At 42.1% G+C, this 12655-nt stretch overlaps 1 protein-coding gene and 1 long non-coding RNA gene across 6 annotated transcripts in view; one reads left to right on the forward strand and one right to left on the reverse strand.

Moving 5' to 3' along the window:
* The window catches only part of kcnt2b (potassium sodium-activated channel subfamily T member 2b), a 65662-nt gene extending 56410 nt beyond the window's left edge, over positions 1-9252 (reverse strand). For 2 of the 3 annotated variants that reach the window (XM_077557537.1, XM_077557536.1), the window contains exon 1: positions 8832-9250. In XM_077557537.1, coding sequence (XP_077413663.1) covers positions 8832-8920 — 89 coding nt within the window. In that variant the 5' untranslated portion in view covers positions 8921-9250. Of the gene's footprint in view, positions 1-8831 lie in introns of all 3 variants that reach the window. The other variant, XM_077557535.1, reaches the window with a different exon arrangement.
* LOC144043664 (uncharacterized) overlaps positions 1-12655 on the forward strand; it is a 47731-nt gene that overhangs the window by 31038 nt on the left and 4038 nt on the right. For 2 of the 3 annotated variants that reach the window (XR_013291133.1, XR_013291134.1), the window contains exons 8-11: positions 4819-5036; positions 5308-5584; positions 5665-5750; positions 8194-10077. This is a non-coding gene — a long non-coding RNA (uncharacterized LOC144043664). Of the gene's footprint in view, positions 1-4818; positions 5037-5307; positions 5585-5664; positions 5751-8193; positions 10078-12655 lie in introns of those variants that run through there. The other variant, XR_013291135.1, reaches the window with a different exon arrangement.

Consider the following 12655-nt stretch of genomic DNA (forward strand, 5'->3'; position numbering starts at 1 on the left):
GCGGTACTCCATTGTCATTGCACTTTGGCATTGCAAATGTAAAAGATAATTGTTTGCTTTGAATTCATTTGGACAGAATGTTTGCTGGTAAAGGCTACTTTTGTCACACTATCCCATGGAAGTCTCAGAGAAAGTGGGCGTAGGTTTAGTCCGCAGAGGCGGTGCAGGGGTGGGGCCGCACCTCGTGACGTCAAAATGTTCCAACAGCTTGTTTTCTCAGGTCGGGAGGGGCTGGTTTTTGGAGAGCAGAATGACCTAGAATTTCTCATAGAGGAGCGAAAACGTCGAATGGAGGAAAACACCACTCCGGGGATGTTTTTGGTGAGGAATTAGCATTTTAACGTGGCTAAAAGCTCCAAAAAGTAGCTTTTTTCACGTTACTGTCCCTTTAACTGCTTTTATGAGTATTTTCATTCCCTGTAGCACTGTGAGGTCACTTATTGTAAAGTGCAATCAAAATAAAATATCATATATTACCCAACAAGTTATTAACAACATGTCACAAATGTAACCAGAGTTCTGTATAAGATATTAAAATACTAATTGAAATAAAATGTTATTAAATAATAACCTCCTGTCCCCCCCCACCACCACTAGATGGTGCTGTGCTGTGTTGGTGTTCCTGTGTTTTTAGTTCAATCCTTTGTGTCAAGTTCAAGTGGTAAAAGTTAACTATAAAAACTATGTTATGTTATGTTATGTTAGACTAGAGGGCTGTGATCTACTGTCTCCACAAATTTTGGCAAGATTAGGATTTACAAGAGCAATCAAAAGGTTGGGGTCCCCCTGTGTGAGCCATGAATTACGCACCATGTTTGTCGCCCTTTGTTGGGAAAATTGTGTCACCGGAGGGCCTTAGGATGCATTTCACCGGGAGAGCTTTTGAATGAAGTATAAACACTTCAATTCAAGACACTTCAATCAGATGTAGAGGAGCGTGGTCGAGTCGGGGAGATTACCGGAGTTTAAGAGTGCGAATGTGTTCATGCGGCAAGGTTGCGGTGGCACCACGTGGTGCTTTGAGGCACCAATGACTTTGTTTTTTGACTTTGCTGGTTAAAGGCTACTCCACCATTAATGCAGCGTGGCAGCAAAACGGCGTGTGATCCGCCGTTAATTAAGATCTCTGTCACTATCAATCTCAGCCCGGCCCCGCTTTCTAATCTGCCCACTTTATTGCAGCTAATGATCTCCTTGCATGGAGATCAGCATCTTAGCGTCGCCACACGTTTGTCTGTGAAAGCATTTGGGTGATAGCAAACACACGGGCAATTCCGGTGAAGCATGAATAAGAGGAGTATTTTTACTACTCATGTCATTTGCATAGCACAAATAGTGGCCAGCGGGCTGTTATTTTCTCAAACACAGATGGGTAGAGAGGCATTTTTTTTAAATTTTATTAAGCAAGTTGCCATTATGTTACAATTCATGTCAAGTGAAAGTGGACTTTAAAACGAAATAAAAAGGATGTTATGGAAAATTGCAGCAGAACTAATAAGTCATGTTGCTCCGCTTACTGGAAATCTAATCTCCTTTAACTCTTTGACTGCCAGACGTTTTCAGAAAAGGGATGCCGTGGGTGCCAGCCGATTTAAGCATTTTGACTGATCTTTCAAGGTCCACAGAAAATGTTGTGTTTGGACTATGGAAACACACATACTACCAAATGAAAGATTGGACTCTCATCTTTCATCAGAAAAAAAAGTTTGTTTCCACCTTATTCCGTTTTTCAGTAATCAACAATAGAAAATGGTTAGTTTCACCCAAATGCTCTGTTTTGAAACAAAAAACGGAGAAATCAAGCTTTTTGAGAAACGATATTATTTCATGCACTCTAGTGAATTTGACACCTTTTTTTTCCCATGAATGATGCCACAAACACCTAGACAGTGCTTTACTTCTGTAAAACACTACCACCAACAATGAAAAAGTGTTTTTGATAGCAAAATACGTTTATTTCCATTCAACAGTGTAACAATTTGACAAAACAATTTGGCAAACTATTTACAAATGTGTGCAACTGTGGTACTATTTACAATTATGTGGATGTTTCAAATACAGTTTTTCTTTTTGTAACACTCCCCTGCGTGCAAGGGCACACAGCAGGATTTGCACAACAGATTAGTTTCACTGCGATGGCCCCTTCGCGTGCAGACGCTACACTTTCTTGCTGGCTTTTTTTCCCGGGGAATAGCAAGTATATACTGCAGTGTGTGTTTGGCCATGTTGCCATCAAGTCTACTCTCAGATCATGATACGGTGACGTTACGGTGGTGTTACGTCTGGCTTCCTCATGTCCTTCAGTTCCTATACCGGGTGGTAAGAGATGTTCTGATCCATCATATCCACTCCATTCATGGTGGCATCGTAGTCCAGAACCAGTGTCTTCTCCGTGATCAGACTGTACCCACTCCTCCGATGAATATGCATTGGACTCGTCGTCCGATTGAACGTCCGCCTGAGCGTGCTCGGTTGTGCTCCGCGTTTTCCGGCGTTAGCATCGCTAGCCGGTGAGGCTTTATGACGTGATCATAGCCACCGCGTCAACGCTTCCAACTTCGGCGTCAACCTCGGAGTCAGCATCATCATCATCGTCGTCATCAATGTGCTCTTTAGCATTGGTCGATGCTTTTCGTCTTTGAAAAAAATGCTCAAGCGTGAGCTGCTTGCAACCGGTCGCCATTATGGCTTCCTCAGACATTGTCCCCTCAACACTCTAGCTCCACCTCACGTCTTCTACTGACGCCTACCCAATCTTGTCCAAAGAGAGTCATCGCTGCCATCTAGGGGCCAAAAATAGTCATTATACTAACTAGATCTGCTTGATACTTTCAGCACAGCTGGCCAAGGCTTTCCTCCACCCGTTTCCCAAAAAAAAAAAAAAAACTTGGTGAACGTCTTTTAACGTCTTTGGCGCTCCTCCGTAGGATTTTACTAAACGTTATTTAACGTTTTTGGCAGTCAAAGAGTTAAAGACACCTCATCTACTCATCTATCAGTAACGGAATACATGTACCGCCGTTAAGTAATCAGATTACAAAAAAAAAGCAACTGTATTCCTTTACAGGAAAAAACATGTAATCAGATTGCAGGTACATTTATTAAAAATGGGGATTACTTCGAGGGATCACAATTTCTACGATGAGAGAGCGAGGGTGAGAGAGAGACAGAAAGAAAGAGAGAGGGACAGAGATAGCGCGCGTGCCCGCCCGCGCGAGTGGGACCATTCCTACATGTCGGGGAGGTGGGAACGAACGAACGAACTGACTAGTCGTGTCCTCCACACGTGGGCAATTTGAAAAAGCTTCACGGCCGGGAGGAGGAAATGGCGACCGGTATTCACTGGAACTTACTCGGAGTGAAAGGTTGAGCTGAGAGTCCAACGGCATGCTACGCGCTGTAGCTTCTTGCTAGCTAGCCCGCTAGCCTACAACCATAATGTGAGTTACACCTTCCAAACAAATCTTCCTCCCACCAATTCACTATTTAAACATCATACCACATATACACGGCTAAATCGCTTAGCCTTTGTTGTACTATGTCCTATACTGTCTCGAATGTTTACACTGGGTTATTTTATGGGTATTTATTTTGTAGGATTTTGCACTTTACCAACTGTATGGATGCTCCAAACGAAGTTTTGTCGTTCCCTTGTGACAATGACAATAAATATTCTGAATAAATAAATATTCTGAATCTAAACAGTTGATGTCACGCATTGTCATCCTCATTGGATCTATCTATCTATCTATCTATCTATCTATCTATCTATCTATCTATCTATCTATCTATCTATCTATCTATCTATCTATCTATCTATCTATCTATCTATCTATCTATCTATCTATCTATCTATCCATCCATCCATCCATCCATCCATCCATCCATCCATCCATCCATCCATCCATCTATCTATCTATCTAAAACAGCATATGGCCATCAATCAATTAATCAATCAATCAATCAATCGCCTAAATGCCTTTTAATTACACATGGATTTTTGCTATTTGTAGGCTGCCCGGATCCCTATCACTCGCAAATAGCAGCGGCACATTGTATAGAATATATATTGTGGTGATATTTATTTTTATTTTGTCTTCATGAGCATACTCGGTATTGGAGTAATCCAAAAGTAATCCAGTTACATTACTTTAATATTATGGTACTTGGATTACGTTACTAACTACATTTATTAGCAGGTAACTTGTAACTGTAATGGAATACATTTTAAAAGTAACCCTCCCAACCCTGTCTGTACATGTGTTGCTCAATGATTTGTGTTCAAATAGTTCGGCTTCAAGTTTTACAACACTGCAACACAGTTTCTATTCGTTAGCCAATCCATGCCAATTTTTATTATCGTTAGCATTAAGCTAAGCAGTCTTAAGGCAATACTGTGAGGTTGTCGCCTTGTATTATGTTAAGTTTGACAGTAAACTGAGTTCAAGAAAGAGTGGAATTCAAGAGCTATAAAGCCAAATGGCTGCCTGTTGTGAAGTTGAGTTCACTGCCACCATACGGTCCGCTTATTTCAAATTGTTGCTTGTAAGTCAAAGCAAAAAAAAAAAAAAAGTCAGAACAACTGCTCGTATCTCAAAAAACTCCTAAAACGGCTCACAGTTGTGAATTTGATCAGAAGTGTCTTGTCCAACCACGTTTAAATTCAGATCCAATTCACATCAATGAAATAATTTCATAATTCCATATCAACTCTCATCAGAACCATTTGTGCATTTGACTACTGACTTACCTACTCATTTTGTATTTGAGCATCCAGAATCCAACGCGTATCTTATGTTAATTGTTCATTTTTTTCAGGTGACAAACCTTTAAGCCTTGGTGGAGGTAACGGCGCCACCAAGGGGTGGTATTAGTAGGCATTTTAAGTCTTTCTACTGGTCGGTTGACTACAACACTAATGACATCCTGAAATGATGGCCTTTAGTTTTGGTGTGCCACCCCAAGTTTTTAAGTGACATCTGGCCACCCCAATGAAAAAATTCTGGAGGCACCACTGGCTGGAGGTCTGCATTCAGGTGGGTTTGTCATTTCTGGTTTGTCAATGAATTTTGTCTCAGATGCCCAAACTCCTTTGAAATTTTAGTGAAAACGGGCATTTCTCTGTTTAAAAAAATAAATAAATGTTTTTGTTTATGATAGCCATTCATGTTGCAGGAAAATAGTCCAGTTCAATTGATAACACAGTGCTGAACTTTCCATGTAAATCCCCCTGTGATCATCTGGCAAACAAAGGCTGTATACTCTTAAGAGCTTGTCCTTATTCGCTTGATCTTACTGTGTTTGCAGGGCATTGCAGCAACATCTGTGAGACCAACACACACACACACACACACACACACTTCTCCACCAAAGCAATCTCAAACCCTCCCCTTCGTTTACACTCCCTGGAGAAATGCTTCAAGTGAGGTGGTTGGACTAACTGCCAAGCTCCCAAGCTCCCGTGCCAAAGGTTTGTGTAATCAGGTGACTGAGGCTATGCTGCACTTCTGCTCTCCGTAAGAAAGTTTTTAGTCCTCTGGAACCTGAGGACTAAACGATTTGAAGGCAAATTAAGTGGTAAGCGGTAAGTGAGCAAAAGAAGAGCGCTCTAGCACTGACCTGAACTGAAATGATGCCTTAGAATTATTATTTTTTTTTAAATAGCCGGTGGAGCCAGTGAGTGAGAGATATAAATCCACAAAACTGAGGCAGACGTAGCCACTTCTGAAGGGGCAGATACTACCTCACAGGTATGTAAGACATGCTTAGTTAGTTTGTGTTTTCGTAATTTATCAAAACATAATGATGAGTTTGCTTGTAGACTACAGTGCGCTTACCTGTTGTAAATGAAGGCCAACATTTTGTCTCCGTTTGAAGCAAGTTACATCACATAAGACATAACAACTATCTCACATAACATTTTCTTTTTAACTGACCGTCACGCATTCAAACTAAGGCGTTATTAGAGAAGGCTAAAATTGGGTTTGTTTACTCGTGTTGCCGTCAGAGAAAGCTGCGGCTTTTGCTATCCGGAGCTCTGTGTGAACTTCACACCTTAATCCAATATACTGTACACACCTCTCCTCAATTAGAATCCCACGTTTGTGCGGACTACTGCCATTTCCACAAGGTCGGTACAGTTGATACCCGACAAATTTTGCTAGAATTTCCATCACGTAGCTGCATAAATAGTGTCAACTCAATAAAGAACAAGAAACTCAAACATCACGCAGGAATCTCACAAGGGGTAAAAATAGGTAGATCGGTAGGTAGATATGTAGGTTGGCAGATATGTATGTCGGTACATGAGGTAGGTTGGTAGCTAGCTAGCTAGCTTGGTAGATGTGTAAACTGGTAGGTAGATACTATAGACCTTTTGCGCATGACGTCACAGCCTTCAGGGGAAGGTCCCCTCCTGGACGGCAAAAGAACCTCTTGCCTCTATTGAAACCGTTGAAACTCATACAGCATATAGTCCTTTATCTAATCGATTATCTTCTTAAATGGTCATATCTTGCCGTGCGGTCAGTTGTACAAATAGACAAGGGTGTAAACCAAAGCGTAGCTTTTTATCACATACCTACTGATGAAGATACAAGACGTCGATGGTAGCAGCACTCCACCGAAAGGACAGCATTTGCGGATTTGCAGCGATCATTTTTTGACCAAGTTAGTTGATCAATGTTCATGTATTTTACGAGCAAGCATCCACTCTGACAAAGATTGTAACAGAGGTGTTTCAAATCACATTAATGAGCCAGATAGTTAGCGTCCACTCCATCTGTACGTACACACAACTTAGTTATAAAAACTATTAAGTGCATTTGTCTGTTTAACAATGGGGGGTTTGGTCTTCGTGCTTGGGTCTCTTTCGGAGTCATACTCTTGAAATTACAGCATGTTGCATAACATAAACATAAATTAGCAAAGATTGTCAGCTAGCTTTGATGCCACTATAATAGTCATTTGTTCCATGCTAGTGAACTGAAAATTCTGGCTTATAACTGAGCCACTGCATTTAACAAACAGGTTGCAGTCTGTTTCATGTTTGAACAGCACTGAAATCAAATATTAAGGCTTAATGTTCCATTAATATAACATTCTTCCATGCTTAATGTGTGAATCCTAACCCTAAGTAAGACGTTTTGTTGAATATTCCCATAAAAAAACGATGTTTAACAAAAAATCGACTCGGCCACATATCGAATCGATTCGAGAATTGTGCGCTGTAATACTGCAATCTTTTATTGCCGAAACGATTTTTCCTAACACCCCTAATAGGTACAGTTCAGTAGGTCTACATTGCTTGGTAGGTCGGTACATGGGGTGTGCCAAAAAATCGATTCTCATAAGAATCGCGATTCTTATTTAGTGTGATTCAGAATCGATTTTAAATGTCCCAACATTGATTTTATTTAAATTATTTTATACTGTCTTGCCTTTTGTCTGTGTGTGCCTTTATTTGGAGCGCTGTTCATGTTATACTCTGTTTGGCCACTGAGGGGCAGTGTGGTTCCACACGGTCTGATACACTGTTAAGTTGTAGCCACATTAGAGAGTAGAAGGAAAAAGCCACGATCAAGTTATTCCAATAAAAGTTGTTGTTTTTTTCCCCAGTGTGGAGCTGTTCTTCTGAGTGATAAAAGTGCCGCGAGTAGCACGCTAATTAGCATTAGCAAGTCAGACTGGAGTAGATCATTACTATTCTTTGCACATCTATAGATTGAAGCAAAAATCGTTGTCAATCAAATCATTTGAATCAAAAATCGTTCTGAATCGAATCGCAGACCCCAAAATCTGAATCGAATCGAACCGTGAGACATTCAAAGATTCCCACCCCTAGTATACAGTATATGGTAGGTGGATATGTAGACAGATTGGTAGATAAGGTAGCATTTCTGTTGGTAAGTAGGTCGGTCGAATAGGTGTCCTTCCGCAAGTATTTGTACAAATAGAAACTCCTCTCAATTTGACGTCCCCTTCCAAGAAACGCCTTGTGCCTTCTGCGTTTGAGTTTGCTTTCAAAACTGAATATGTAGAGCGTGATGTTGATCAACATTGAGTTGACTCGAACTGGCCGTGTTATCAGCGCGAGGTGACACTAGCAGATGGCGGTAGCTGACGTTTATTTGTGACTGCGGCTCAAGCTGGTGCTGAAGGTTAAAATGTGCCATTGCATTTTCTCATTCACAGAAGAGTCATTTGGAAATATTTGTGTCGGCACGGCAGGGTCCTTCAATGCCAACTTTGGAGCGGAAAGCAGCCTGTTGAGCGAGCGAGCGAGTGATCTCCAGTCTGTGTCAAATGCAAGTGGAGGTTTTTCCATTAGACATCCTAATGAAATATCCATATTAAGCGCTGCATATGATATAGCACCGGCCTGCAAATGGAGTGTAAGCAAAGGTTAATTGCCAGTTACTGGGAGCAGCCACTTGAAATGGCCTGTCCAGGTGGCAGATGGCCCACTATATCTCAGCTATTATGACAGCGGGAGACACAGGAAGAAGGTGCACGCAATACCTTCATCTTAGAGAAATTGATTTTTGTTTTACAAGAATGCACTTGCAAAAAAAGACGAAGTTAGTAAGTAGTGTTTTGATGTCGTTTTTGGCGTGGTCACATGAGCTCGAGAACATCTTGTGCATGCGCGCACACGCTAACAAGTGGACCTGTTGCAGCATCCGATCCACAGCAGGCGACACAAGCTGGGAACAAATCGAGGAGATGACGCTCCCACTTTTTTTTCCTCTTCCTTTTATTTGCGCGAAAAGGTGCGCTGCGCTGTGCGTGCGTGCGTAAAAACGAGCAGCCCCGTCGGCAGCGCGGCTTACCTGTCGTCGGTCTGCCAGTCCCCGAGCAACAGGTCTCGGAACCGGTACCGCGGGGGCAGCGGGAGCACCTCCTTCTCCAGTTCGACCATCCTTCCTCCACGGAGCTGCACCGAGGGACGCGGCGCGCGCGCGGATCACCGCAAAAACTCCGTACGGAGGAGGTGGACCACCACCCCAAAACCTCCGCTCCTCTTCGTCCTTATAAATGCATCATCATCGCCATCGTCGCCGACATGGTGCTTTCTGGTCGGCTCGGCCTCCTAATTACAATTCAGTTGGACTTGCCCCCGCGCCGAGGCAACAGGTTGTGACTGTAGCTCCACTTTGGCAGCTGGCAGCTGAGAGCAACTGGTTGCTTGCGTCGCTCCTCCGCAGCATCCTCCCCGCCTGAGCTCCACATGCATGGACGCGCTCTCTGCAAGTGTGTGACCAGCCACTGGGGATTAGTGATGCCACCACATGGGTGTGTGAGCGTGTGCGTGTGCATGTGTGTGTGTGCGTGTGTGTGTGTGTGTGTGTGTGTGTGTGCGTGCGTGTGTGTGTAGTAGACTACACGACCAGCCAGGTCACAATATTAGGAACAACTATCCATCTAATGAGATCTAATACAATCAAGAGCTGTATCAACAATCATTATTTCATCATTATGTGGATGTACGTTGCATATTTACACTAACCGGTCATTTCATTAGGCACACCTGCACAATGAAGTCCAATACAAAAAATTGGTTGCCAGGAAGGCCGGACCAGAGATTAGAACCGTGATGGCGCTACACGGAGCTGTAAGGGGATGGCTGTGTAACCCCAATTGAGCGCCACCAGAATGATATAATTATTTTTATAAAGGATTTTCTCCAATGGATTGGTCAAACCTTGTTGATCCCCTGGAGAGAGAAGAAAATCCAGGAGCAGATGAGCTAACCACTATACGTAGTGGCCGTGTGGTGGTGAAAGGCACTATATATAATAGGGGTGTGCCCAAAAAAGTCGATTCTCATAAGAATCGCGATTCTCATTTAGTACGATTCAGAATTGATTTTAAATGTCCCAAAATCGGTTTTATTTAAATTATTTTATACTGGTCTTGCCTTTGTCTGTGTGTGTGCTGTTCATGTTGTACCCGATTTGGCCACTTAGGGGCAGTGTGGTCCCACGCGGTCTAATACACTGTTAAATTGTAGCCACATTAGAGAGTAGAAGGAAAAAGTCATGATCAAGTTATTCCAATAAAAGTTGTTTTTTTGCAGTGTGGAGACGTTCTTTTGAGTAATAAAAGTGCCGCGAGTAGCGCGCTAATTAGCATTAGCGAGTCAGACTGGAGTAGATCATTACAATTCCTTGCATTTCTATAGATTGAAGCAAAAATCATTGTCAATCAAATCATTGTGAATCAAAAATCTTTCTTAATCGAAAATCGATTATGAATCGAATCGCAGACCCAAAAATCGGAATCAAATCGTGAGACATTCAAAGTTTCCCATGTGAAAACACATGTAAGAGACAATGCCATGTCACTGAAATATTAATCTGGTGGCAGTTGAGAAGAACAAAGCACCGACAATACATAGTGATACGTCAAGGACAGTCTGCTAAATACCTCAACTTTATTACTCACATGACAAAATCTAAGTTTACAAAAGCCATCAATGCTCGTCAAGATGAAGTCTTTCAAAGACTGCACCATGGTTCTACAGTATGTCAGAGAAATGGTTGGAAGACAATGCACCAAAGTGGCACCCAAAACTGTCATAATTGCCACATAAATGAAAACAGCTAGAAGAAGAGGCGTTCATCTGATGTGAGTGCACAAGCATCAGATTTGGCTGATTCGGGATCCCGCTCCTCACGTCAGGTGCACCGAGCAAAACACTGAAAATTTCCAAGCCAACAAGAGGTGTGTAGTTTCTAATAAGCAGTGGCTGCGAGGAAAGGCACCAACCTCCATGGTGTCCACCAAAAATAGCCAAAAAGTCCATTGAGGTGAAAGCCAAGAAATTGGGTAAAGATGACATATTGAGACTGATTGGGCTGCCAACAATATAGCCTATCATGAACCATGCATGAACAACTCCAAGGCTGGGTGCATTCATTCTGGAAAGACAAGCATGCTGTTGCATTTAGTTGCCTCAAGGAAGAACTGGAGGCTCATCTTTTCAATGATCAATCAGGATTTCTATTGAAATCTGTGCGTAAATGGCAGAGGTGTGGACTCGAGTCATGTGACTTGGACTCGAGTCAGATTTGAGTCATGAATTTATTGACTTTAGACTCGACTTGACAAAATGTTAAAAGACTTGCAACTCGACTTGAACTTTACCAACAATGACTTGTGACTTCACTCGGACTTGAGCACTCTGACTTGAAGAGATTTGCTTCTTCCACCAAAACAAAAAGATTAAAATGTATGTTAACGAGTAAGTCCCTCTCGGTGTGTGTGAGCGCGCGTGTGTACGTGTGCGACCCGTGTTGACACAGCGCCGTCATTCATGTCAGGAAAGGCGCAAACTTCAAAATAAAGCTGACCAAATAATACATTGACACCAATGCAACAGCCTTGTCGGATTTTACTTTGAAGTCTGCCTGCATGGAGGCGTGAACGCCAGCTTGACTACTTCCCTTTGACATTTTGGCTTGCATGATCGTTTTTATTGAAATGACATACTTTCTACCACCATTATCATAATGCCACCTGACGGTATATTAAATAGCTAATTTAGGATGCGAAGAAGCTGCAAGTGGACGTGGACAGGAGAGGAGTGCTGCACTCCTGACACTTCATTGCAATCCAACCTGTCCACATGTACTGTATAATCATGTCCTTTTCATCAAAGTGACTGCCAATGCTCTTGGGAAGAAAGTTGACGGATAAAAGCTAGTTTTAGCCCTCCTTGCCGTTGTAGTCCATTAACGCTGCGCCGCTATCCTGCCACAGGGGGGCGTAAGTCAGATTGTCCCGCCTTTCCCAAGCAAATCACTGTGAAACAGTCGCAGATTGTACTGTAAAGTTTAGTGAATTACAATTATCAATCTGGATATTGCCAAGTTAAGAAATCACACATACAGTACGTGTTCCCTCACTTTTCGCCAATGATACTGTATGTTCCAAGTAGAGTTGCCACCCGTCCAGTTTTTCCCAGAATTGTTCTCTTTTTTTTTTTACCAGCTGTCCTGGGAAAATAAAAACCTCTCCCAGGACATAATTTGTCCCGTTTTTTAAATGATTACTATTATTATTTTTTAGGAAGAATACCAAAAGCTAATTTGATTTCCTTAATTCTGTAGTCTAAAAATGTCCACTTCGCTACTGAGGAACGCTTTGTTATCGGGCGTGCCACTGGTGGAACATTTCCGTATGTGCACATTGGATTACCGTAATTCTGACACCGTTTGTGCTTCCTGAAAAATTCCAATGATGTCTGAAAGCGAAGACCTTGTGTATGGAGGTAAATATGGTGCAAAACTAACTTGTAAAAAAAATTGTACCTGTAGAAAAAAGTCTAAATTTGTATCTGTAAAAGTCGTGATTTGTACCTGTAAAAAAAAATGTGTCATGCTAAAATGTCCACATATTTAAAAATTGCCGGGGGTATGAATAATTTCAGGATTGACTGTTAAGTGCCTGAGCTTGGTCAGGTGTCCCTTTTTTTCACAAATCCAAGGTGGCAACCCTAGTTCCAAGGCCGCCTGCAATAAGTGAATGTGAAGTAGAGGTTGACCTTTTTAAATTATTTTTTAAATTTAAATGTTATATTTGTATACTGTATTATTATATTAAACCATCATGAACCCCCCCCCCCCCCCCCACACACACACACACACACACA

The sequence above is a fragment of the Vanacampus margaritifer genome, chromosome 2 (assembly GCF_051991255.1).
Source record: "Vanacampus margaritifer isolate UIUO_Vmar chromosome 2, RoL_Vmar_1.0, whole genome shotgun sequence".
Taxonomy (NCBI): Eukaryota; Metazoa; Chordata; class Actinopteri; order Syngnathiformes; family Syngnathidae; genus Vanacampus; species Vanacampus margaritifer.